The following is a 26,446-nucleotide window of genomic DNA, read 5'->3' on the forward strand; positions in this document are numbered from 1 at the left end:
GCAGTGTCATGCTGTGGACTGCTCCTCCTAAGCATTTCTTTCTTAACGTCTGCTCATCATACTTTTGTAGCAACATTTTTCTTCAGATATTTGGTGCGACACTGTAGTCTGTCTCCGTTGTGTACCACAGGATATGGTAAATGATCATATCACAAATGTTTTTATGTTGTAAGCTATCAAAAAAAAAAAATCATAAAACAAGCTTTAAAAGTCTGAAGCCGACACCTTATCTGAGATCATCTCTTATCTCAAACATTAAGGAAATTACAGATAAACTATTGAACCAGGAAGACTCCAGATATGGTCTGATGTGTTGTATAAACACACCACCATCGGCTTCCTCTTTGGAAATATGTTACATCAAACGCTCATGAGGAAGATTTTTTCTTTTATTAGTTTCAGCTTTTTCCCTGGTGGATCAAAATGTTTCCTTGTGTTCATGATGTCATATTTACAGCAGTTTTAAATGCTCCAGGTTTCAGTCTAATAAATCCATAGTGTATGAGCTGGTCCTTAAATAACGCCTGGATCTTTTGATGGACTGATAGATGCACAGTGGTGTTTATGACAAGTTAAATCTCATATACTGTACAGTAAATTGGGGCTACAAGAGTGAAGAAGCATGCTATCACTGCAGTTGGCCAGTAGATGGCCTCTGGCTACCATAACACATCTCTCACACTCTCACCGATGGCATTCAGTGACCAAAACTTTAAAAAGGATCACCTGATGACGCCACCTATTCAACACTTGCTGCTTACAGCTTTAGGAAACTGTCATCTACATATATACTAGAGGTACTGTCCAAAAATCTGGCAGAACAAAATGTATGTTCTCTCTTTGAGTTTTCTCCTTAAATTATTGCTCATCAACAGAATCAATGCCTTTATATGACACTTATAATCTCTGGATGCGGGACTTGTAATGGACTTATATTGTTACTGAAGCAAATGATACTTTTTCCACCACACTTGCTCAATAAGTCAGATGCTTTGTCTCTGAAACTTTTGTCAGGCAGTCTATGAAGCTTAGGACTAATCAGAGATTTCACTCAACTGTGTTATTTCACAACAACAACAACAACAACAACACTTGTCTTTGGCAGGATGGTGGTGTGTAGCAGGCTGACATAAAATGGAAAAACACAAGCACCTCAAAATACAAAATGTATCCACTCCTGGGGGAAAAAAACAGAAATTATGACTCACCACTTAACACAATTTGTGAAGGGGACCCCCTGATGGCAGCTGATGGGGCCTCTGTAGCTGCATATTTTACGTCTGCCTTCAAATAGCCGACACATTTGGCCAAAATAATAGGAATGCACAAACTGCATGTGGAAATTAAAATACATATCATTAAGTGTGACCTTTGTAGCTGCTGCTATGGATAGTTGCAACTGAAGACTTGGGATATTAACACTGACACAATGATAAACAATCTTTGGGAATGATTTCTGGCATGAAAGAGCAACAAATAATGAGGTTGTATTAAATGAAGAAGTCATGTTAGACATTGTAAAATTCACAAAGGTGACAGAGACGTTGCAGTTACAGCTTACCCGACATTGGACTGACCTACCTGAGGAGATCAGGGCTGCAAACTCAGTCTCATCTTTTAAATCACTTTTGAAAACCTGCTTGTTTAAAACTGCCTTTCTGTGATTTTACCTGCTTTATTGCTGTGTGTTTTACTCTGTGATGTTTATTCTGTTTTTATTGCTTTCATCTTGTTTCATTTGTCTTGTGTTTTATTTGGTTTTGTAAAGCACGTTGTCACTGTGTTTTGAAAGGTGCTATAAATGAAGTTTATTATTATTATTATATTATTAAAATAAAATGAGATTAAACAAAAATCATTTAAAAAATACTGTACAGTAAATATCAGGATTGTTTTTGTGAGGGTGGATCTGCTGTGTTTTGGTCCAAACCCTTATCCTACAAAATAAAACACAGATATCAATGCAATTTTTGCAGCAGTAGTTTATTTTTAAATGTTACCCCATTCATTCATCATTATAGCATGGTGTGTAAAGTTTTTAAGTTGTCACATAGTGATGGATCATGACAATAGGGTTTATTTTAGTGTTTTCAAATGTGCAAACTGTTTGAACTGAGTAATAAAATGATGGATAAAGGACGGTAGAAGTGAACCTCTCTGCTTTGTAGTGTTGTATTATCACAGTAGGGATTTGGAGAATATAACGGAATGCTCTCCCGCACCCCCCTCCCCACCCTAGATAAATGCAATGCAATGCCTGGTGGGTACTGGAGTCTTCCTGACACAAAGAGGAGCCGTGTTCGCAACGCCCACAGAGGAGCTGCAACTTCCACCGAGAACTACCGGTACCGAGATGCCCAGCTCGGGATGGTTTCCGGTAAATGCGTAAAATGTTTGGACCGGGCAGTGGAAGAGGGGGAAAGTGTGAGGTGAGGAAATGACCGGGCTGCTATTTTTACATCGGCTGTAACTAATTTGTGAAGAGGAGGCGGAGGAAGGTGAGTGAGGAGAGAGGTAGGCTAACAGCTGAGGGTACGGGGGGAGCGGATGAGCCTCAGCGAGTTTGGAGGGAAGATCTCTCCGCAGACAATAAACCAAGTTGCGCTCCAACTTAGCCGCTGCACAACAAGCCGGCAATGGAGCAAACTGCACGTATACAGTGCAGCATTGCGTGTTAATATATTGTCTCGTCCCGGGTGCTGTGGGATGAGTGTGTGTGCTGCCTTTTCGCTGAAATCGCTGCTGCTGCTGCTTCACCACCTCAAACTCCATTTTCCACTCATCTCTGCTCAGGCGTCTGTCCGTGCACAACAAAGGATGCGTGTGATCTCCGGGATGTAGATGGTGTGTGTCGATGTTTGTAGCCGGATGTTTCTGTCAGTGGGATGCACCGTAGAGGTCTGTATGCTGTTATTTCCCCCATAGCTTCGCGTCATGATGTGGAAAAAGACTCGTACAGGCCGCTACAAACGCTTCACCCTGCATGTGTTATTTTCTCTGCAGCCATCACGAAGGGGGATGATGCTTCAATCGGAAACTGATCAGTCTCCAGATCAATGCTCTCTGACTTGTAGCTTCATATTGGAGGTGCTCGATTCCACGCGGCTTTAAAGGTTCAGAGTGTAGGATTTAGGTATACTGGCAGAAAATATAATACAATATAATAAGCAGCCTGTGTTTTCTTTAGTGTATAATGACCTGAAGATAAGAATTGTTGTATTTTCATTACCTTAGAATAAGCCATTCATATCTACATAGGGAGCGGGTCCTCCTCCATGGAGATCGCCATGTTTCTACAGTAGCCCAGAGCGGACACACCAAACACTGGCTCGAGATAGGGCCATTTGTGATTTCACATCGGCCATTTAGCAACCTCTGCGTGACTAGAGTCTCAAAAAAAGCATTAATTTTATTTTAACATGAGTGTTTTTACCCGTTTAAATCTGAGGGTTCATTTCTTTTGGAGAGGAAGAGATCCCTGCAGATATTTCAGCTCCTGGTTTAGGTTGGAGGAAAAAATGCAAGCTCACATTAGCAGGTGTTGGGCTAGCAACCCCTCTCCATCATGACAAACAAGCATTGGAGAAACCCTGATTTGTAACCAAGCGGCAACTGCCAGGGCTGAAAAATGAAGCAGACTCGGATGTGCCAGTTTTTTGAATGGCCACTTGAGGCTGGCTCTGGAAGTGAGTCAATCCCTGTAGACCCAATATTTTTCAATATGTTTATTTCTGTTTGTTACAGCAAAAATATGTTTACTATAAAGTTGGACATTTTAACATGGGGGGTTTGTGAGGATTGACTCTGTTTTGGAGCCAGTCTCTAGTGGCCATTCTATGAACTGCACTTCTGGCACTTCTGCATTGGCCTCAGTTTTCAGCCTCAGAGGTTGACGCTTGTTTGTGTACAACATCTCCATGACCACACACACAGAGACGACCATACAGGCAAGAGGCTGTGTGTCACAAACTTCGGTAAAGACCCCAGCTGAGACGCATATTCCGAATGTGCTGTATACATGCCCAAACCTGAATTATATCGCATGAGTCCTAATTGGAAAGATAGAATTGGAAAAAGACCTAATTCCAAATATCTAAGTAGAATATGCTGTTTGCGTGAGCCTATTCAAATTCAGAATATCGTCATAATCATAATAGTAGCATGCATGTAAACGTAGCCACTGTTCCTTAATAGCTGAGCAAGTAAAAGATGACTTGATTTCCAAATTGCGAAAGTTAAAGATGACACATTTCTTCAATGTTGTAAGAATTTTTTTTACAGTTTCAAAATAACAAAAAAGGAAAAAGGCTGAAGTAAAGTTTTGGGCACCCTGCATGATCAGTAGGCTACGTACGTCAGGCTTGTTTAGACATTCCTTTGCAAACTCCTGATGCTGACTTTTGTCATGAGGACACAGGAAAGGTCATATTCATACAGGTGTCACTGCACAGTAGAATAGTGCACCACCACTCCAGAGACTGCTAAATTTTCCTGAAGGTCTTTTGCAGTCAAACAGGGGTTTTTGATTTGCCTTTCTAACAATGCTACGAGTGGTGCAGTCTGAAAGCTTTCTTGGTCATCCAGACCTCAACTTGACCTCCTCAGTTCCTGCCATTTCCTGCCACAGTAACTGCCATTTCTTTACTACATTACCAACTGGGGAAACATGAAAACAGTTTGCCGTCTTCTTATAGCCTTCTCCTGCTTTGTTTGCATCTGTTATTTTAGTTGCTGGAGTACAGGCAGCTGTTTAGAGGAGCCCATGGCAACTGATTGTTTGGACGAGGTTTCAGGAGATGGAGTATTTATAAAGCTTAGAATTTTGCATCACCTGGCCTTTCCTAATGATGACTGTGAACAAGCCATAGCCCTAACAAGCTAATTAAAATCTCAGACCCTGGTAAGAGTTATGTGGGAGCTCAATGTCTTGGGGTGCCCAGACTTTTGCATGGTGCGTCTTTCCTTTTATTCACTTTAAATTTGTACAAAACAAAATTAATTCACTAATCCTGCTTAAAATGTTGAAAAGCATGTTCCATCTCTAACTCCATACCATTTGGAGATCACTTCATCTTCTGCTTACTTAACTATTCGACACAGTGGTGCTTTGAGCTAAATGCTAAAGATGGCGCTCACCTGTGTACGACATCGCAGAGCTCTTAGAGTCAAACTTTGCTACTTCCATTAACTACACTTACTCATCTAACTTAGTTCATGTGCACTAAAAAAAAAAGATGTAAAGATGACCCTGGGCGGTATTCACAAACATTCTGAGAATACCCTCAGAAAGCTCCTAACTTAGGCTAAAAACTTTTAGCAAGGAGTCTTAGCTTAGGAGTGATTTAGGAGAGTTCTCAAGGCAACTCTGAGCAAGGAAGGGACAAAAAATTTTACCTTAGTGAGGAGGTGTGGTTGACCCCGTTGCTAGGTATGATGCATTCTGCAAGGCGTGGACACCCAGTGGAAATGAAATGAACTACTGACTGTTTAAAGTGTTGTCATTATTAGTGTGATCACTCTGCTGATGGAAGGTTTAGACAGACCCAAATCATCACTGCTGCACTGTTGCATTTTTCCAGTTTTCAAATATCTTTCTGTTGTGATCATTTTATTTCTGGTGTTATAGTGTTAGGTGGGAAATGTCTGCGTATGCCTAATGAAATCAACCACACTTCCATCATTTTCTCCTCCATTTAACAAACTCTAAAGCTTCCTTAGGAGCTCTTTTAAGGTCTAAGATGCTTTGTGAATGACTTTTTTCTTTACAAGGGCATACATAGTCCTAACTTTAAGGGGAAATTCTAAGAAAATGTCACAAGAATTTTGTCAGTAGGAGCATCTCTTTGTGCTAGGAAGCTTTTTGAATATGACCTCTGATTTCCAAAGGACAAAAAGTTAAAGATCACACATTTCCTCAATATTTTAAGATTATTATTTTTTTCTTAAATTAAGTTTAAAAAAAAAAAAAAAACTATTCACAGTAACTATTAACAGTAAAATACATGTTGACCAGGGGTGCCCAAATGCATGTCACTGTAGGTGAAAAGCAAGTGACTAAAATATGAGCAACAAAAGCAAAAACATACATAACAAACTCTCCCTTATTTATTTATTACTTTAAACGTTTCAAACGAAACGCCCCCCACAACGTAGCAAAATGCTACATCGGCTTTTATTTTGAAAGCCGTGACAGGAAGTGTGCGTGCTCGCTGCGGCGGCTTTGACGCAGCTCCTCTCTCAGTCACTCAGCAGCATCTTGAGTCCACTGGCGCGAGATCCGCTCGCGGAGAGGGAGGCAGGTCGATGTAGGAAGCCTCCACACACACGGGCTCCTCTTTCTCCTTCTGCCGGGAGTAACAGCTGTGTAATGTGATGCTTTTCACGCGATAGACCGAGTCCACCTCTCAGGTAATTTGTAATCTTGCCTCAGGAAAGGAAGTGGTTAAGTAACAATCAGCCTCAGCTCGGCGATACAAGTAGAAATCAGCGCTCCATTTAAATCTAATTAGGACACGGAGTATTCGAGCAAAGATGGAAGACGTGATACACTCGCCTGTTCATCTTCACGGGGAATATTTGCGCTTGCATGTGTGTGGTATTAACGTGTAATTCTGGAGCTGGTAGCCTAGCAGAGTTTTTTTACTTTAATTTTTTAGTAATATGTTGTATTATTGACTAAGGAGAGTGTATTTCCTCAATGGCATTGTGATACTGGATGCCATAAGGAACATACAGCCACTTATTCACATTACAAGAGTAGGGTGACACTTTTTGCCTGAAACCTACTGATAAAAGCTGTTTTTAAATAACCAAACAAGCTTAAAAAGGGCATGTATGTGTTCATAATTATTGTTTTACTAGCTATATTTCTTTTCACTGCATTTGTTACTGTGAACCAAGTATATTTGGCTCATGTAGACCTCTTTAAACCCTGGCTCAGGTGCTTCCTCGCCCTCTCCTATTCAGTAACATGCATTTCCTCTGGTTCCATCTGCCTGTGGCGTAATAGCTCCTGAAGTTAATTTTCTCCTCCAAGAACAAAATGCTGCCTCATGCCTTGTGTTTGAGCTCTTTCTACTTCCCATTGGAAGTCCCCCCCACTTTAATGGGCCATTAAGCGGCAACCACCAATGGTTAAGCTGTCAGCTGGGCCTGATTGATTCGGTTAGACCACAGATGAGACTGATGTGTGCCTGAGATTCCTCGGAAGCTCTCGGGTAAATGTCTGTCCTCCACCCCCCCGCCCTCCTCAAGGCAAGGGAGCAGAGGTGGAGAGCCTGGAGATGCTGTGTAAAGTGAACATATGTGCCATGTTGTTGCTGTGTGGATGCATTGTGTTGCATGGCGGTAAGTTATCCCTGCAGTGCAGTCCTCACACAGGTGGGGGACACTGAGAAAAGTTTAGCAAAGGCGAGGAGCATTTTGGGCTCCTTGTTTTAAAAAAAAAAAAAAAAAAAAAGAGAGAGAGAAGTGGGCCACTGGTCCCTGTGGTGGATGATGCTTTTCTGGGGCAGGCTCGGTGATGACGCTCACCCGGCCCGGATTGGGAACAGACACCCTCGTCCATCCATTTTGGAGAGGGGTGCGGAAACCGTGGTGCTCGGATACACACTGCGGAAAGGTCCAAGCAGAGAGACTGCAGGTTTGCCTTCCAAACAGCAGCCACTTTTTCTGATCTACACATCTATCATTGATACCTCTCTGGAGCCGGCCTGTAAGTATGCGTCAGCTCAGTCCACCTGACTCAGGACCTACTAAATCAGCTTTGAACCATCTTGTAACTTCACTCTGTCTTAGACAGAAGTCTCAAGTGTGGAGTTAATAATTTTACTCCACTGACTTGGCATCTTTTTGTGCCCAAAAACCTGAGCCCTGGAGTAAGAAGCGCACTGCTATTTAAAGATGGCATAACTCAGCCAGCTGCTGCCGTTTCCGCTCCCATCGTAATTGAATCAGCGCTAGTAGAGTGCGGCAGTGAGGGTGTGTGCACCCCACAGAAGATTATACGGTCGGGACATCTAGGCGGTCTGTAACGGCTACTTTCGCATACCTGATTGGTGGCTCCTATTCCTGGTGAGAGTGTTTGTGGGACGGAAGCTGGGAAGAGGACAAGCTCCCAGCTGGTATCATCCGTGAAAAGGATGTGGGTTCGTAATAAGAGTTTTTGAACAAGGTCCTGACTGTATAGAGTTGCAGACGAAGACTATAGTATGAGTGGTGATTGATGAGGAGGGGAGGTAACTTTATGACTCATTTATTTACTCTTCTGTCAGAATATTTCAGCTCCAGTTGGATGTTTATGTCATTAATTGGTCGAGTGTGTCATGTCATCTTTGACTTGTTTGCCCAACACTCTGAAGTGACTCGTGGCAGCTGTCAGAGGCGTCAGAGAAAACATCTTTTGTGACAGTGCAAACACTGAGTGACAGAGGGTCTCGCAAAAGTTTGGAGAGACTTCATATTGATCTGCTCTGTATACAGCACAGAGCAGGGAGAGGGTTAACAACTCAAAAGGGAAGTAGGCCATCAACATCCCTTTTTTATGGGCACATTCTGAGACTGGCTGTGAGCGTGACAGAAACAGCAAGTGAAACAGAGCAATATTTGATCGTGGAATTTATCTAGTTGATGCACACATAACATGAGGTTGTGGCTGAGCTGGTGGAAAATGCTCAGTATTTGTAGCTCTACCCCCTCACTGCCTCAAATCCGCTCATACTTTCAGACACCAAAGATATTTTCTCTTTCCCTGGATAGAGCAAAATGCTCACCACTCAGCTCGATTATTTTGAGTCATCCAGCCAAGGCTGTGGCACTGGGCGGGAGTGTAAAAAAAATCATCTCCAACCACGGATACATCTGCCTCCTCTCAGTGGTGTTAGGGTTCTCCTCCAGTCTGTTTGGACGGCTGTACTATGACAACAATTCTTTAAAGCCCGTTTGATGTAATGTTTGGCAGGATTATTGACCTGTTTGATGTCCAAGTTTTGTTACTCGGGCTTCTTCTTTTGATAGGGAAGTTCACCTTTGACCCTGCCAGTAAATTGGCCTGGAAGAGGAACAGAGAAGAATGCCAAAAGTCAGAATATAATTGTAAAGGTAGGAAATTGTTTCTGAGTTTACCCATCTGATTTGTTACCCAGCCACGCATGCTTTGGACAGACGGCGCTGTGCTTCATGGCAGGACATTGATCACTGATTACAATGATAGTCTTATCAAAGGGCCTTCTGCGGCCTGGATGCTTTCACAGAGTCCGACAGCACTTTTGCTGTTATCCTGCCATTCACTGATAATAATACTTGCCCGCAAGACAGAGATGCTGCAGTTTGGTTAGACCAGTAATTCACAAAAATGTAAGCCGATATGAAGGTCCATTAGTACACCAGAAGGATTGCTTTGCATGCGCTGTGGAGAGAGCAACTGAAGGAATCTTGCGGTCTCGTTTGGGGTTAGACTTTGGGCATATGCATTTTTTTTCACTGCTAGTTATAACCAGCATTTTTTTTTCTCATGCTTTTGCTTTTTGGTTTCTCATGCAAAGAAAATGCCTCTGCTGGTTTTTCTCCATTACCCCCAAAGATGTGGTTTTCATAGTATTGAAGCTAAGCAAAGTAAGGTTAACTTGCAGTCCAGTGTGTTAAGATGCCGTGAGGTCTTGGGCTGTAGCTTATTATTATTTTTATGTCATTATTTTATTTATTTTGTCTAAAGGGAACTACTGTTTTCAAAAGGCATACATGTTTTCCCTGTGGTTTAAAACAGTCTAAAAATATTTGTAAATTTGAATAACTCCCAAACCCAGAAACTAGAGTGCTAAAATTTAAATGTATGATGTCACCAAGTACAAAGTCTGGATCTGCTCCAAAATGAATTTGGAAAGATGTTGTAGATGACACTGAAAGCACCCAGCGTTTTGTTCTGAGTATATGGCCAGATTATCTGTTTCAGGCCTGAGAACGCTATAATAGAATAGCTTTGGGTGGTATCTAACTTTTAATACCTCCATACCTTCCTGAAATTTCTCCGGGGTATGTGGTATATGACAATATTAGTCTGTGGCACTACCCCCAACCCTCTGTGACTGGCGGGTTCACTACTTTCCTCAGGCTCTCTTAGTCTTTACAGTAAAATAAATGCACAATAGAAACTGACAAAATGTCAAGAATGGCATATTTTTGCAACTAGTTTCCTCATTAAACAGAGAAATACAACCTCCCCCATTTTGAATACCCGTTTCTCTCTTTCACAGAACTACGACTAGCTTAACTGCTGTTTTAACTCATGGTAAAACACTTCATTCAAACTGACAGAAACAAAATAAATCTCACCAAAACTGTCTTGGTTAGCTTTGATAGTCATTCAGTTAGTCCACTGTTCCAACAATTACCAAATCTGGTTTGGATAGTTCACCGAGTTGGTTGTAAAACTATTTCCCTCTGGCCTCTCTGCTGTTGCTGACCGGCTGTTTAGAGCTCTGACATGTTATCCCCCCACCACCAGCTGCCTTTTCCACCAGTAGAGACCAGAGACTGACCTCTGGTGGTGCGTGCTGTGTACTACACACAGTGAGTTTAATAGAGTAGTTTTGATGGCGTTGAAAATCATACTGTCAGGACTTTTTAAAATACCCTGATATACCATAATACCGAGATACCACCCAGGCCTACAATAGAATAAAGCTCATTTGGATTTAAAAACAAACATTCTGGGGTGTCGCTAGCTTAGTGGATAGTGCCAATGTCCCATAGCCTGGAAATCCAGACTCAAATCTAGAAAGATTTTGAGTCTGGCCCTCACCGATACACCCTTCCTACCCAAGGGGCGGCACTAACTGAGGCATTTCAAATGCTGCCGCATGCAATTGGATAGCATGGCCAATCAGAGCAAAAAACAAGGTGACATATTCATTGCATTAAGCCCCATTTGTTTGCCGACCAGTGGGGTTAACTGATTTGACGTCCTTCCTGGAAACAAAGGCTTCTAGAGCAGTCTTCTGTTCCTCTCTCAAGGAAAAACATAAGTGTAGTTGGCTTAGCGTTTCTTCCAAAGCTAAATTGAATGGACGTGGTCTTTCAGCAGCTGCCATTTTGGCTGTTTACTTTTCGACTCCTACAGCGCAGCGCTCTTCTCATCATGTTACGCCTGCCCAGAGCCCGCCTCTGTCAGATAGACTGATCTGATTGGTGATTCAGCGGGCTCTGCTCGTTGGGGCCAGATTCCCATGCAGTGCAAATTAGAATTTGCTTGGGGCGGGGTATCTGGATTTCCAGGTCAACTGCCCCGTGTATAGAGGTGATGCCTCGCTGCAGCGGTCGCGAGTTTGATTTCAGCTTGCAAACCTTTGCTGCATGTCGTTCCCCCCTCTCCCCATTTCACACTATCCTGTCCAGGCAAAAAGCCCAGAAAAATAATCTTTAAAAAAACAAACATTCTGTGTGTCCACAAGATCCATCATTCATTGTCTGTGGAGCAGCTCCAGACTTTAAACTTGATGACGTCACAAGTTTGAGACTTGGCTTCTGGCTTTGAGAGAGAGTAGCTCATGTTTTCAAATATTTATTGAGCTTTCTTGGGCCATGGCAATAACATACTGGAATTCTATATAATAGTTTCTATAAAATCTCTGTAAGGAGGAGTGTACATTGCAGACGTAGAGCTCAAGGTGAGGTCTTAAAATAGCGTAAATATTAAAGTTACAGTGATGTCAAACACAGAAAGGCAGCAGATCCTCATATTTAAGAAGGTGAAACCATGAAATATTTGCTTCAAAGAATGGCTAAAACAATCAGTCAGTTATCGAAGTAGCAGATTAATTCATTGGCCTAATCATGACCGCTCTAGTTTCAGCATTATGAGAAATGGATCTTTCACTACTTTTTATTGCCTTTCGATCCTATCTCGTGGTGCAGCTGGAATTCATGCTCTGTCCTCTTTTCTCTTTGAACTGTCAAGAGCAGATGTTGATATTTCCATTCTCAACAGATGGGTACATGCAACAGGTCCAGTAAGTTCAGGAAAGTAAAGCCTGCTCATTTTCTCAGTTTCTTTTATAAAGACCTTTTGTGTTCCAGTCTAAGAGATGTGCTGGAAATCATTTCACAACAGCTTCAATCTGATGATATCAAACTGAGTTGAATTACAGTTGATTCCGTTTTGCCCCGCTCTGCTGCTCTCTGCCCTGGGTCTCTATCAGTCTGTGTTCTGCTTATGCATCTTTGTATTCCTGGAAACTAATAAACCCTTTTGTTAGGTATTTGCTATTCCAGCTCTGTCAGTAACTACAATCATCAGCAGCAGAATATTTTTTGCCATACATAAATTCGCCCACTTCAGGGACTTAAGAGTGTTACTTTGTGGGTATGAAGCGATGCACTTGGCCAACAAAAGTGTTTAATTACGTTATTGAAGTGTTTCGACGAGAGCGTTTTGACTTTTTACACGTGAATAGTTTGAGCAATGCCCAGTTGGAAGCAAAGGTCTGAGCGAATGCCAGGAAACCGTTCTCCCACGAGATTTTTAACACTACCATCAGTAGTGACGTAACAGATATGGATTCACACTCCAGTCATCCAGTTTTGAGGATTACTGTAGCATCATTGTCTTTTTTTAGATGACCGGAGTCTGCTGCAGTCCGTTTACTTGAAGCTGTACCAAACTGAGATTTTCTTACATGTTGATGTTTCATATTTTGTCTCTTTTTAAGGGCCTTTGTTGTTTTCTCTGCTTCATGATGCACACACGTTCAAATACAAAGGAATGTGGATGATTTTGTTGCATCTCTGAGATGAAGCTTGATGTCCTCTCCATGCTGTAGTTCTTTTAAATCCTATTTGCTTTTTGTATTCTGCTCAGTCTACGTCAGATACAAAAAATGCAGATCACAATTTATGTCAAGTTGAAATTTGGATCTTACGTCTCAGGCTCACTCTGATTTAAATATGCTGGTATTCTTTGTAGTGATAATACACGCATCTTACTCTGTCTTGCCATGATTTCTGTTTATGACTAACTGATCTAATCCTCTTTGTTTGTCTTTTATCAGAGGGGTTAAGATGGGTGGCGCTGCCATCTTAAGCATGCTGGAGACCTGAAGAAATACTGCTACACTGCTGCTGAGGAGCCTCAACCACCCCCACCCCACCCATGACTTTCTATAGTGTATGTCTGTACCTTTTTTATTAACATAAATGCACAGTTAATGATGCTACGGTCATTTATAATGAGTGCAATGCTACATACATGCTATTGAAAGATAATTTAACCATAGCCATTAAGTTTTGGTTGACCAAATGTAAACTCCTAGATATGTGATTTCTTTTATCTAAACAGGCGTAACTACATATGGTTTGATTTTTAATTTAGTGTTTAAGTGGTCAAGAAATTTGGGGTCTATCTTGTCAAGATCAGTTTGAGTTAGATGCTTCAGATACTTTTATACTGTAAAGATAATTATGGTTTTTAAGGAATTCTGATTGAATCATTTAAGACTAAATATGCCATGAAATTAAGACCACATTGTTCATGTTTTTGGAGCGTCACTTGCAAATAAAAAAAGTTTAAGGAAAAACTGAATTACTGACTTGTTCAGCTGGTGTGTCTCAGCTCACATCTCACACTGTTGTTTTTCAGGAACCGTTGATTGGTGTGCCTCAAACTCTGTAATGGAAAATCGTGGTGAGTACCGAGTTGCTCGTTGTGGTTTGTTAAGTGCAGTGTTAATACTTTGGAGAGAGCTGTAGATCCACTCATCTCACTGTACATACACTGTGTTTATGGGGTCTGTCTAGCCTCTTGATGTTTTATGAGCCACTCAGGACTCCAGCCATACATCTTCTCAACCTCACATTCTGGTTGAGGATCAGTTTCCCCTCCCAAAGCTTGGCTTTTCAGGGATTTCCCTGGTCATGTGTGTTGTTAAAGAGATGGTTCGGTGAATATCTGTTGCGTCATTGTTTAAGTTAAGCTTTTTTTGTTTTTTAAAGTTTGATTACGAGAATGAGGTGCTTAACTGCTTTGAAACAAAAAAGGAAGTATTAACCTTGATTATTTGCTTGCTTTACTTGCTTTTTATTTGTTTTTGGTTAGCTATTCAGTTAAGCACTTCCCTTTTGTAAAACTACTCAGCCAAAAAACACGCAGCTAAAATGCCCAACTGTCAATATGCTAAGCCATCCCTAGTGACTGTCAGGTAGCACTTCCTGTGGCCACTTCATATTAAAAGCCATACTCAATTCTCATCAGTGCAAGACTGAAAAACATCTACAAGTGTGTTTTTAAGCGTTGGTAGATGATTTGCACACACATGCATGTGTACCGTACCTTCATGTAGCTCAAGGAAGCTCTTTTTTCAAGCAACAAATTTTAGGAGTTGCAGTAATTATATATTAAAAAATATTACTATTATTAATAAATGGTGGCTAAATTGTTACGTGGATAGTCAGCTATGTCTCTGGTGTGAATTCCTGGCTGTTAAATGTTGATCGGCAATTTTCTGTATTCCCAGTAGTATTTGTTCGTGAATTGTATGTTTGTGTATGAACTGGTTAAGCTCTGTTTGAGACTAAGAACATGACCACAAACACTGATATACTGAAAATCTTGTAAAATAGTTTTATTCTGCAGGCAAAATGTTATTTACACAAATTTAGATCTCCTACTTTTGAAGCATTTAAAAAAATAATTACATTTGAAGTAGGGCTGTAAGTGTTAGCACATTAATCGCGATGCTTTGGAAGCAAGCCAATCCTGATAGACCTCCTTGTTAAAACGCCAGAGTTTACAGCAGAAATAAACCTTTTAACAGCCTGGTACAGAAAACAGTTTGTCGTTTTTAGCTAATTTGCCCCTTCATGACAACTGTACAGAGAGTGAACTTTTATTTCACTCCCTCACAGCTCCAACCTCTTGCCCAAATGTGGCGACCTGGCTTCAAAAAAGCCATGTTTTTTTTTTGTTGTTTTTTTTTTGCGGTGGCAATGACCGGGCTAGCCACCGCTTTTCTGCGGTCCAAAACAGACAACTCTTCTTTGGCAGCTTTAGCAGTGCCTTTCCTAGTGCACAATGACAGAAATCCCCCAAGCGTAAGGCTTGTTAGAAAACTGTGATTTCCATTATGAACCCTGTCAGAGTTTGTCAAAACTGGAGGCGGGACAAAAATGTGATGGAGGCAGCCACCTTGTAATTCTCCAAGCAGGAAAAACCTCACTAACTAACACTGTATCTCTTTTGTTGAATCCATCAAAACAAGACTTTGAATGAGAGTTTGTTCTTTTACAGAGGGCCGTGTGCCAGATTATTACTTGGACGAGTGCAGTCACTTTGTGGTGGATTTTAGAGCCAGGCTAGCTGTTATCCCCTATTTTCAGTCTTTGCGCTAAGCTAAGCTAAGCTAAGCTAAGCTAAACTAGGCTAACTAGCTGAAGCTTCACATTTACCATTCAGACATGAAAGTGGCATTGATTTTCTCAACTTACTCTTGGCTATAAAAGTGGATTGTCACGACAAGGTCACTGCAGACGAGTGGTTAAAAACATGTCCTTGTAAAAAAATATGAGGCATAAGTTAAACAGCTTGAAAAAGCACTCTTCTATTATGAATGAGACTCGGAGCAGTGACACGTAGCTTTTTAGCACCATCCATAGGTTCCATACTCTCCCCATGTTGGACGGGGCTCTGTGTGTGTGTGTGTGTGTGTGTGTGTGTGTGCGTGTGCGTGTGCGTGTGTGTGTGTGTGTGTGTGTACCTGCTTCAGTCTGCTGAAGTGGCCTGGCCCAGTCTGTTATCCAGGTCAGGCCAACAGGTTCTGGGCTCATGCGGATTGGCTCAGCTCTCTCTGGAAGCCGGCCCGGTGTGGAGGCTGTATTTGGGGCACAGGGAGAGAAAAGGAACGCTGTCGAACACACTAGCTCTCCATCTTTAGAAACAGCTTCGAGATGCAGCCAAACGCTCAGAAAACTCTGATCTATCCAGGCATAATGACACAGCTCAATGCTCCGGATTCCTCTGAGGAGCAGTCAGACAAGGTTTTTCTGAAGACACACACACAAACCTCAAAAGGAATCAAAGCACTAATTCAGGGGTCCAGTCCGTGCTTTCTCTTTTCTTCTAGTTGAGAGAAAGCTGTCTCTTTTTATTTCCTGTTCTGCTTCTGTCTCTATATTCTAGCCCCAAACAGGGCAGCTCTCCTTGGCAAACATATTTCAAAGTCATGCTAATGCCTCAAAGACTGTTCAAATTGTGATAAGAGTACTTGGAGATGTGCATAAAATGGTGTCTGGAGGCATTAAGGGAGGTGAGCGGCATGATAAACACCCTCTGTAAGTTCAGAAAAAAAGAGTTGTAGTAGCTTTATATTAGCGTGTAGCTGGATATAGAAACAGCTACATAAGTCTGATCAGCACATTTCCCTATTTGTCAGAAGACTATTGATCCTGCATTCCTTCTTTTAACGAGTTCAGTGCCATAGCTGTGATTCTTGTCTAAATGTTGAGAGGGAGCCGTGTCTCAGACACACTTGACCTTTACGCAGCTCCCACAAAAAGTCAGGTCTCTGATTTTGTGTTATATTTCTCCTGATTGAAGGCATTGATTGAAATTGCTTCATTTTCCTCCACATCCAGACTAAATTAGTTTTTGTTTGTGAGGTTAGAGGCATTGCTAATTTAGGAACAGCTTATACAAACTCTGTCTATATCTCTAACTTCTGTTCTCCTTGTCATCTCAACGCTAGGAAGGCAAGAAAATACCGACACCAGTGTGTGAGGCAGATGATTGTTTTCAGGGCATACTATGTGGTCTGAGGTTTTTAAGTCTGGATTTTCTGTTTCTGGATCAGAGTGTTAAAAGACCCTGTTCTCTTGAGACCAGCTGCACCACAGAGCATACATTACATTTGACATGCATTATTGGATGCATAGAATGTACCACATACCGCGGCGCGCACATCAGATTGAAAACATGACTTGTCTTTTTCCCAGGAATGGTTGGCATCTTTCAGTGAATGCTGACCTGTGCTACGAGCCAAGGAGGGAGGGTCAGTGAGCGAGGGGGAGAGCGAGTCCAAGTCCTGGAGGGAGGGAAAGTCTTAAGGAGATTGCGGGTGGGAGGGACGGGGGGAAGGACTGAACTGAAAGGCACAGAGGACGGGTAGACGAGAGAAACAGAGAGAAGAAGAAAGGACCTGAGGTAGAGAGAGACCAGTGGACTTTGTTGAAGGAGGAAGGCAGGTGTAGCTGTCCAGTGCAGTGTGCACATTTCTGGGTGCAGGACAGGTAGAGGGCCCCTCAGGGGCTGGATCATGGGACAGAGTCTTCGTGTGGAGACCCCAGCTCAGGACCCACAACAACACAACAATGGCGGTAAGTTTCTGCACTCACTCATAGGGTGCATGAGTGTTTACTTTGCACAGTTGTGCATTCCTCAAGAGCAACTTAGACAGCATGAAATCAGTGTGTTAGTTTGTCATTTTTCAATGAATTAAAGCGCAGAGGAGTGATGAGGGTTGGAGATTGTATAATCAAGTCTCCTCTCTCGGCCCCCTCCTTCATTTTCACCACAAGGAATGTGAAATCATCAGGATCATGTGGATGAATCTCAGCTGTGTTTTTACACACTCAAGTGTTGCGCACTTATTTTCTTATGTTTTGGTGCACAAGGCAGTTAGTTTCGCTGCAAAAATATTGCAAAGATATTAAAAATTATTGTGTCTGAGAGGTTTTACATAAATTTGGATTAATTGCTAATTTTTTCCTCCTTTGATTTTTGCAGAGAGTGTAAACCTACAGACCAAATTAACCATTAATTATAGGTTTTGACCTTGGGTTTGACAAAGTAGAAAGCAGTGAATTCATATGAAAGAATAAAATATGTCTTACCTTAAAAAAAACATGCCCTTATGGTATTCATTTAACATACTTATGCTGTGATATTGGGTCAAAGGATTGAATGATTTCATGGCACATAAGATCCCACAAGAAGCAGTCGCAGTGATTATAACCCCTTTGTGTGCTGTCAATTAAGCAGATTAAAATTCATAATCTGGTTTGGCAAGGGGTTAGGGTTATAATGAGGTTGGAGGTATTTCCTAACCATTGCACCCTGTGGAAGGGGGCTTCTTATGTAAGTGATCAGGATGGCTTGGCTAACAGATCGACTAAAAGCCGGGTCCTTTAAAACAACAATCTCCTTTAACCACATGCTCACCTGACCAGCCCTGCCATGACTCATCGAATCATGAGGTTAGAGGGAAATCTGGCCTCTGTGGGAGATGTTTGAGAGAGCAGTAGGTGTGGCTTCAGGATGAGGGGTACGTCAGAGGAACACACACACACACACACACACACACACACAGTGTCACACACCCCCATGTTTCCTGACTGGTATGCCTTATCTTGGCAGAGCTCCTGATTACAGAGTATGACTGTGAGAATTCCTGTCCCGGCCTCATTCTGAATGGAAATGGGTTTTATATCATCTAGATGTTTTAACAGTCAGAATATTAATTAGTTTCACTGTGTCGTACCTTGCAGCGCCGTGTCTCCATGAGCGGTGTTGTGTTATCGAGAGTGAGGGGAAGAGGTTGTCTTTGTTCTCGGTCACAGAATCAGGGTGGAGTGCCGTTTCCTCCCTGTGTTTCCAGACTGCCACCCCCACCCCCACCCCCACCCCCCCCATAACTCCTGTACTTTTCTCTCTTTGTAGCTCTTTTTTACCCTTTACTCCCATTCCCACTCCCACAGTCACACACAGCTGTAGTGCCACCACACGCCAGACTTCTTCTCACTACAGCTGAAACAATGACATGTCGGGAGAGTTTTTCTCTGTATCTGTGAAGGAGAATCTTGAGTGGATCCACAGCTCTCCCTCGAATGTGATAATTGAAGTGGATGTACTGTACTTTTCTTTTTTGTGTGTGTGTCGGTGGATTGACACATTTTATAATCAGGCATCCCTGGCTAATGTACAAGCCTCCCAAGGATATGGTCAGTCATCTTTTTCAAATAGATGCCTGCTGCATGGGCTGAGTCCTCTGCGATCGTCATCTCTGCAGTGCTTTGGAGTGTGCAGGCCTGGCACAGGCAGCTCTTATCCTGCTTCACTGGCTTCAGCTGAGCCACTGTGTCAGAGGCTCCTCTGACAGAGCAGTCTGCTGTGTGAGAACCTCAGTTCTGGATCACAGGCTGCCTTAAGCAATGCTTAATCTGGATGTTATGGCAGCTGGTCTGAATCCTCAGATTTCTACCTCGCCAAGATAAGCTGGATTTCCATGGTGTGGACATGTCCCTTGAACCCGGAGCCTCTGCACTGTAGTTTTGACGAGCTCTCTGCAACTTGTCCTTCTGGCGTTTTCTTTTGGGATATATACAGGACAGTTGATTTGAATGCTTCCTGCTTCTCCATGGCATGCTGTTTCAAGTCCCACCACCATGGAAGCTGGACGCTTAACACCCCTCTTCCAGGTAGACTAGAGTCTATTTTTTTAAGGTTTGTCAAAAATGATACTTTTCAGGACATAACATCATTCCATAATTTTGTATTGGCAGCAGTGCATGAGTTTGAGCAGTTCTGATTTGAACTGTTTTGGAGTTTGGAGTCTGTTTTTACAGACAGTCAGGCTTTTAAATACGACGTAAGCATACGGTTCAAATTTTACCCCGCCAGCAGCACTGAGGTAGCCGTGTGGAGTAGTGGTTAAAGACTCTGTCCTTCAGCTGCAAAAAAATGGGTTTGAATCCTGTGTCAGCAACCATCCACCATGCTAAAATGTCCCTTAGCAAGGTACTGAAACACTGCCAGCTCCAGGGCTGCTGGTCCGTGGCTAACCCTGACGTCCCTGCTGTGTTTGTCAAATGAAAAGTCAGCTCCCACCCAGGAATGTTTTCATTGTTGTTGTTACATTCACACATTCTTTACTGGACAGCTAAGTGTGCTACATCAGTATTGTAGGTATTGTGTTAAAGCATATTGCTGTGGGAATCAGTCTGCGAGGCACTATTGTCGCTGAGACATCCTGTGTGTGCATGAGACTGGATGTTTTAAATCGGACCCTGTTCTCTCTCCACTGGTAAATATTATGTCTGCTGAGTACGGCAGCTGCAGCCTTGGAAGAGCTAACGTCTGAAACTCTCTCTGAGCTCAGCACCCTGTCAGTTGGCCTGTCAATCACGCCACCCAGAATATGTAACCATGACGACAGAATGCCATTTAACAGAGTGCTTCTAAGCCTTAATGGTGTCTCATAACGATCAGCGCTCCTTAAAACGTTTCTTGATTGTTGGTTGCGTATATATGTGTCATAACCGATACTACATTATGCTACTGTATGGCTGCATCCATGTGTGTGCCTCTCTCCTCTATAGAGGCAGCGAGGGCTGAAAGGCTGATAAGGCACTAGTCTCCATCCAGCCAAGGAATGTGAGCACTTGACAGTGAGAAATCCTGGCTGAACGCCAGCATCAGACCTCTCCTGTTAACTGTGGATATGTGGAGGAGTCCATGAGCTCTCAGCATTGCCCTGCCAAAGCACACTCAGTCCCCGAGAACTAACAGCTAAAGATAATAACAGCCGTAATGAGCGCAGCCCTCTTTACAAAGGCAGCAGATGAGCTCAGTTAGCATAGAGAGATCCTGTCAGAATATTGTGACTGCTGATGGATCTATACTCTTTTTTGCCACGCTCCTGTGTCTGGTTTTAAGTTGCACGAATCTCATTAGAACTGTTGGATTTATGTTTATTTACCGCTTTTATTTTAGATGATGATGCTGAACAGCACCAGAGCACAATGGTGGGAGAGGGGGGCAGCACAGGGGACGGCACCCCTCCCCCAAAGCGTAAGGGAAAGTTCTCCACCCTTGGCAAGATCTTCAAGCCGTGGAAGTGGCGGAAGAAGAAAAGCAGCGAGAAGTTCAAGGAAACTTCAGAAGGTCTGTTGCGTGAACTCATTGTGTTCGTAGAGTGAGTGAACCCCCCTCCTCCTCCTCTCTCACTGGTCATATCAGTTACATTTCATCAAAATTCCTCAATGCATGTGTTCCTGCTCCAGTGTTACAGGCCACTTTGACTCTCCCAATGTTTTCTACAGTAAGACAATAAGCTGCTAACAAAACATCCTGTTGAGTGAAGCTCTCCAAACTTGCCTCTTTGAATTACGGAGCATGAAGTCACGTGCTAAATGTGGCCGATTTACTGCAATGTTTCTTTCTTCAGAAAGAGTGTGTGATGTAAATTCTCTTTATTGACGGCAGAACTGGAGAGAAAGATGTCGACGAGGCGTACGCGGCAGGAGCTTATAGAACAGGGGGTGCTGAAGGAGGTCCCGGACAACGGTAAGAGTGCTTGTGTGATACATCTGATCTCTCTGCACACAACCAGTGTCTGTATCTGACAGCCCGAGGATATCACACCCACACAGGACAGTACAGTGAAGTCATCAGTACATAATGGCAGGAACACTGTCCTCCTAACCAGCAGGTGTCTGAGACATACATTTTTCTTTTTTTAAAAGGCAAATATACTTTCACCTTGCTGTTTTTCAAAGTAATGTAATATCTGTTTAAAATGGCATGCCACTCTCCAGAGCTGAGGAAAAGTGGAACGAATTGTGCCCTGCAGCAAAATAGCTTTGAGAGGGGTGTGTGCAAGCGTAATGCTGCTCCCGCTGTTGCAGAAGCCCATTTATTAAACCTACAGCTGCTCCTTCGTCACACCAACAAACACAGACTCTGTCTACAGGGCTTGGGTTAAGGGCACCTTCCTGTTTTACTGTGGCTGTACAGATTATTTTCATTATCGATTAATCTGTTCCTTTTTTTATTATTATTCTTAGTCTGTAAAATGGCAGAAAATGGTGTAGGACCAGCAGATACTTGGTATTTTTGCTTGAGAAATGACCCAAAGGAGGACATACGATTTAATCAGCTAATGGATTGACTAATTGTCTGAGTTGTTCCATCACTTCTGTTGTTTTACATCTTGGATCATGAGGGAGAGAACAATAAACTCCCAAAATATTCTACCAAGCAAACAAAGACACTGACAGTACAAAAACATTTTGAATAATTTAGATTGAATAAATATTTAGTGTTTAGACAGAGGAGTGTTGGTTCTTGTCATTTTTGTGCGTTGATAGTTGTGTTGTCTCTAAAAACACATGCTCTTTTGTCCAACTTCTTCAGATGCAGACACACAAAACATGAAGCAGCTCTACGTGAAGAACGGCCACACTCTTCCTGTGAGCGCTGGGGTCGGAGGAGGTGGAGGAGTCGTGAGTGGTGGCAGGAGTCCATGCAATCAGGGCAAACTCCCCTCAGAGTCGGACTTTAGGATGAACCCGGCCTGGCTCACCCAGCCAGACGACCGCAGGGGACGCTCTCCCTCGGACGGAGACCGCCGGGGAACTCCGGGTTCCAGGGGGACGGGACTGCATGAAGACGGGCGGAGAGGGGGAGGGATGGGGCATCGTGCACACACCGAGGGCGAGTGGAAGCCTAACATGGTCTGGCAGGGCCAGATTCACGGGCAGATGGAGGAGGGCAGACGTGGGGGCCGTCTTCACCCGGAGGACGGGCAGAAGAGGCCCGGGCTGCAGAAGGCCCCATCAGAGGACGGCAGGAGGAGTCGGCCTGCGGAAGCAGACTGGAAGCCCACGCTCCCTCGACATGCATCTGCTGAAGAGGGAAGAGCCCGCAGAGGTGAGTCATTTCTGGTATTTTTTCAGATCCTCCACCAATTTTAAAAAAGCTGTAATAATAAGAGCCCCGTGTGTTCCTCACTGTGGACAAGTCAAAGATAAACTGTTTGACCTCCTTCATACATGTTTGAAGATCAGTCCATGTTTTTTTTTTTTCACTCCCTCCTACTGTCACTTTCCTGCTTATGTGCTGTCCTCCCAGATATAGACAGGCTCCTGTCGGGTCCCAGGGGCCCTGCTCCAGCTACGCTTCTTATTCAGGAACATGAGGGAATAGCTTGTCCTCTCTTTTCCTCTCCTAATTAACGTGGCATGATCACTATATCCATTATTGCCCTTTAACGCTACCACTGTCAGCTCAGTGATAATTGGTGAAGAGCCACAGCTAATTGATTTTACTAAAACATCACAAGTTGAGAAATAATGGTGTTTTTAGACCTCGGTTGTCCAGTCGTCTCTTATCTGACACGTGAACCACTTTAATGTTTCAGTGTTGGTACCCATGTGCAAAAGTATGTGGGTAAGATGAGAGGAGACGGTCATGTTGAAAACGCCACTGCAAACATGCTATAAGAAAAAAGAGGATTCTTTTAAAGGAGAGATTTGTAGGTGAACAGATATTTTCTCCCACTTTCCTTCATGTGTCCCTGCTTGTCTCTTTTCTCTGTCTCACCTTGTATTTTCCTTTTTTTTCTTTCTCTCTCTCTGATGCTGCTTTTCTCTCCCACTCTCTTTCTATCTTTATCACATCTCCTGCTTTCTGTCCTCCTTTTTCCTCTCTCCCTCTCTCCTCTCTGTTCTTCACGCTCACTTCCTCCTTTCCTCTGGATTGTTTCCTCTCTGGTTGTGTGACATCACAGTCATAAAGGCTCATTTGTAAATAAATAACCCCACACCGCAGCTTTGAGGAATGGGGGGGAGTGGCATCAGCAGCGTGGGGGCTAGCTTGGGGTGTGCTGCTGGGTGGGCAGTGGGAGGTGGGTTTTTGGTGGTAATTGCAGCCGCCTACTCTGTTTATCTTCACAGCTGATCCCTAGATAATGCAATTCTCAAACAAGTGCTATCGTGGAGAGCGCTCGGAGTAGTGAAGCGGCAGAAAATGGCTCACTGCTCAGTCCCTGAACTGAAACATTTATAGCTATGTGGAGAGGTATTTCATAATGAGATGTCACTAATTCAATAATGGAAAAGATAAAAGTACACTTTTTCAGTGCCTGCCGTGAGGACCACAGCTGGATGCAGATTTTAAAATGTTAAAATGTTACTCTCTCAATCTCAGTGGAATGATGCTTTGTGGTTATTTTGCTGGAATTTTATATAACATATCCCCATGATATTGTGTTTTTATAGAATCAGACAGCCATTTTGTCCCTGACCCAGAAGCCCTGCGGGACACCCTGCGTGAACCTCTGCCACCCAAACAGTCTGTCATGCCTCCAAAATGGCTGATGACGTCCACCCCTGAACCCAGCAGCAAGGGTCCACCTCGCACCCCATCCAACCACCCCACAAACCAGTACTGCTCTCCCTCCGCCCTCTCAGCTACGGCGCCCAAACCTGTTCGGTCCGTCTCCTCTGCGGGTGCGTCCACTCAGCAGTCTTCGTGTGTAGCCCCGACCTCCACCTCTCATGGCACCAAGCAGCCGCCTCTTCCCCCACCCAAACCTGTGAACAGGGGCAACGCTGCAATGCTGGGTGAGTTCTACTGAATAGTGGGTGCCTTTGTTAACAGGTGATGGGGGGTGTCAACGTGATCACATGCAGCCTACATCATGATGGACACTCAAATGTCTGTTCACTTAGCATGTAATTTTCCCACGGGCGAATACAATATGTACATCACAACACTGCTAGATAAGCACACACACACACACACACACACACACACATATCCTGGTAATGATGTTATCTGAACAGCTTGAGCAGCTTTTCCCCAGCTAATTACTTATTACGCCCGGACTATTTTAGCTGCAACTTTCCCCCAGAATTTTACACTCTGAAGATAACAGGGACTCTTGTTGCTGTGTGATGCTGCTCACACAGATGCAGTGTAGTAGTAGTGGTGGTGGTTGTTGTTGTTTACTGTGGGTTTGTCTCATCTGGGATCTTGCTTTAATTCCCACACGGGCAAGGCTGTCTACTTTGATTCATTTTTAGCTTATCAGCAGATCTGATGATTTTTTGGTACCTTATAAATGTCTGTAGTTGTGTCTGAATAATGCAATTTTTTTTATTATATGCTGTGAGATGTTCTCTTTTTCTCACTTATTTATTAGTCATGTCATTAGACAGTTATGTGACCAGTCAAATGAGGGGAAAATATTGCTAGATGTTGTGTTTGTTGTCACTTGAGGCTGTATTGATTATCACTTGGAAACTAATGGCATTTTCAGCTTCACAAGCTTTAGACGACAAAGAAAAGGCCAACCAGTAATCTCATTTAGACAACAAAAATCTCTTGTTTTCCGAAGCTGTCCATGAAGTCAAACTTACTAAAGATGATCATTTTAAACAATTTTTTTTTACTTTTTGGGAAATATACATTCACTTTCTTGCTCAGAGTTCAAAAGAGAAAATCAATACCATCATCATATCTCTCTGTTAAATATGAAGCTACTTTCAGGTGGATTTCTTACCGTTGGACAGAGCCAGGCTAGCTGTTACTCCTGTTTCCAGTCTTTAGGTTAAACTAAGCTAACTTTCTCCGGGTTGTAGCTTTATATTGAACTGACAGACATAAGCATGGTATCGATCTTCTCATGTAACCCATGGCAAGAAAACAAATAAGCGTGCCTCCCACAATGTGGTTAAAGATTTTTAATAGTATGGCAGCATGATGAGCATTTAGGGCAGTAACACCCCTCCTTCATAGCGCACTCTATCTATACAACAACATATACAGTGCTACCATGTACCTACAGTCATTAAATACTCCAGCTGAAGGCCTCCATCTCCTCCCTGTTAGTCTCCGCCCTGCAGGGGGGAGAGAACGCTCAGCTTCCACTCTACTGGTCCTGCTGGAAGCGAGAGTGCGACTACGATGTCTACCTGTCCCTACCCGTCTACCTGTGCCGGCGGGCCGGAGGCCTGCGCTCAGGTAAAAGGATGCCCTCTGGTATCTGTGTGGCCAGGGTGCCCATGTCTGGAATGCCCCCTCTCAGAGTCTGCGTTCTTCATCGTGTCGCGTCCTCTCTCGCTGCCAACATGTTTCCCCCACTGATGCCTTTAACTTGTTGACTGGCCTTGATTGCTTCTCTTTGGATGTGGTATATAAGAGCCGCATGCACTTAATGAGCTGATAATGAGTGTGCTGTGTGCTTTGTGTACGTGAGAGGCAACTTCTGTGTGAGTGAGCAGTTGAATGTATTTAATGCTGTACTCTCTCTTAGTTGGCATGTGACTGAGGGAGAGCCTTTAGCAGGTTCCAGTTGTGGCCTGCAATGCATCGAGTGAAATTTATAGCACTAATCCACTCAGCTTCTGCTCAACTGGGATGGATGGGTGAATATGAATGGATGGATGAATGGAGGGGGTAAAGGGTTCTAACGTAAGGGCTTGACTTAAATTAGAGAGGAAGATGTAATTCAGCTCAGTCCACTGCATGTTTCAAGTCCAGCAGCACTGATCTCTTATTATGCCTCAGTAGCACGGCTATGGCTTTTAACATTGATGTGGCTTTAAAGCTGCTCTACAGAGTTTTAAGAATTATAAAGCAAATATAAAAATGTGCATGCAAATAATGGGAGGCATTGTAATT

At 43.1% G+C, this 26,446-nt stretch overlaps 1 protein-coding gene across 9 annotated transcripts in view; it reads left to right on the forward strand.

Annotated features, from left to right (window-relative positions):
* The first annotated feature begins 2,326 nt into the window (after nt 1-2,326).
* Nucleotides 2,327-26,446, forward strand: part of phactr4b (phosphatase and actin regulator 4b) — a 29,785-nt gene continuing 5,665 nt past the window's right edge. The window contains exons 1-9 of one of the 9 annotated variants that reach the window (XM_049584839.1): nt 6,260-6,408; nt 9,016-9,099; nt 13,044-13,159; nt 13,631-13,675; nt 20,753-20,923; nt 21,245-21,325; nt 22,175-22,690; nt 24,040-24,384; nt 25,655-25,786. In XM_049584839.1, coding sequence (XP_049440796.1) covers nt 13,663-13,675; nt 20,753-20,923; nt 21,245-21,325; nt 22,175-22,690; nt 24,040-24,384; nt 25,655-25,786 — 1,258 coding nt within the window. In that variant the 5' untranslated portion in view covers nt 6,260-6,408; nt 9,016-9,099; nt 13,044-13,159; nt 13,631-13,662. Of the gene's footprint in view, nt 2,499-6,259; nt 6,409-9,015; nt 9,100-13,043; nt 13,160-13,630; nt 13,676-17,127; nt 17,359-18,703; nt 19,459-20,752; nt 20,924-21,244; nt 21,326-22,174; nt 22,691-24,039; nt 24,385-25,654; nt 25,787-26,446 lie in introns of those variants that run through there. The other 8 variants (XM_049584842.1, XM_049584840.1, XM_049584843.1 and 5 more) reach the window with 8 other exon arrangements.

The sequence above is a fragment of the Epinephelus fuscoguttatus genome, linkage group LG8, assembly GCF_011397635.1.
Source record: "Epinephelus fuscoguttatus linkage group LG8, E.fuscoguttatus.final_Chr_v1".
Taxonomy (NCBI): Eukaryota; Metazoa; Chordata; class Actinopteri; order Perciformes; family Serranidae; genus Epinephelus; species Epinephelus fuscoguttatus.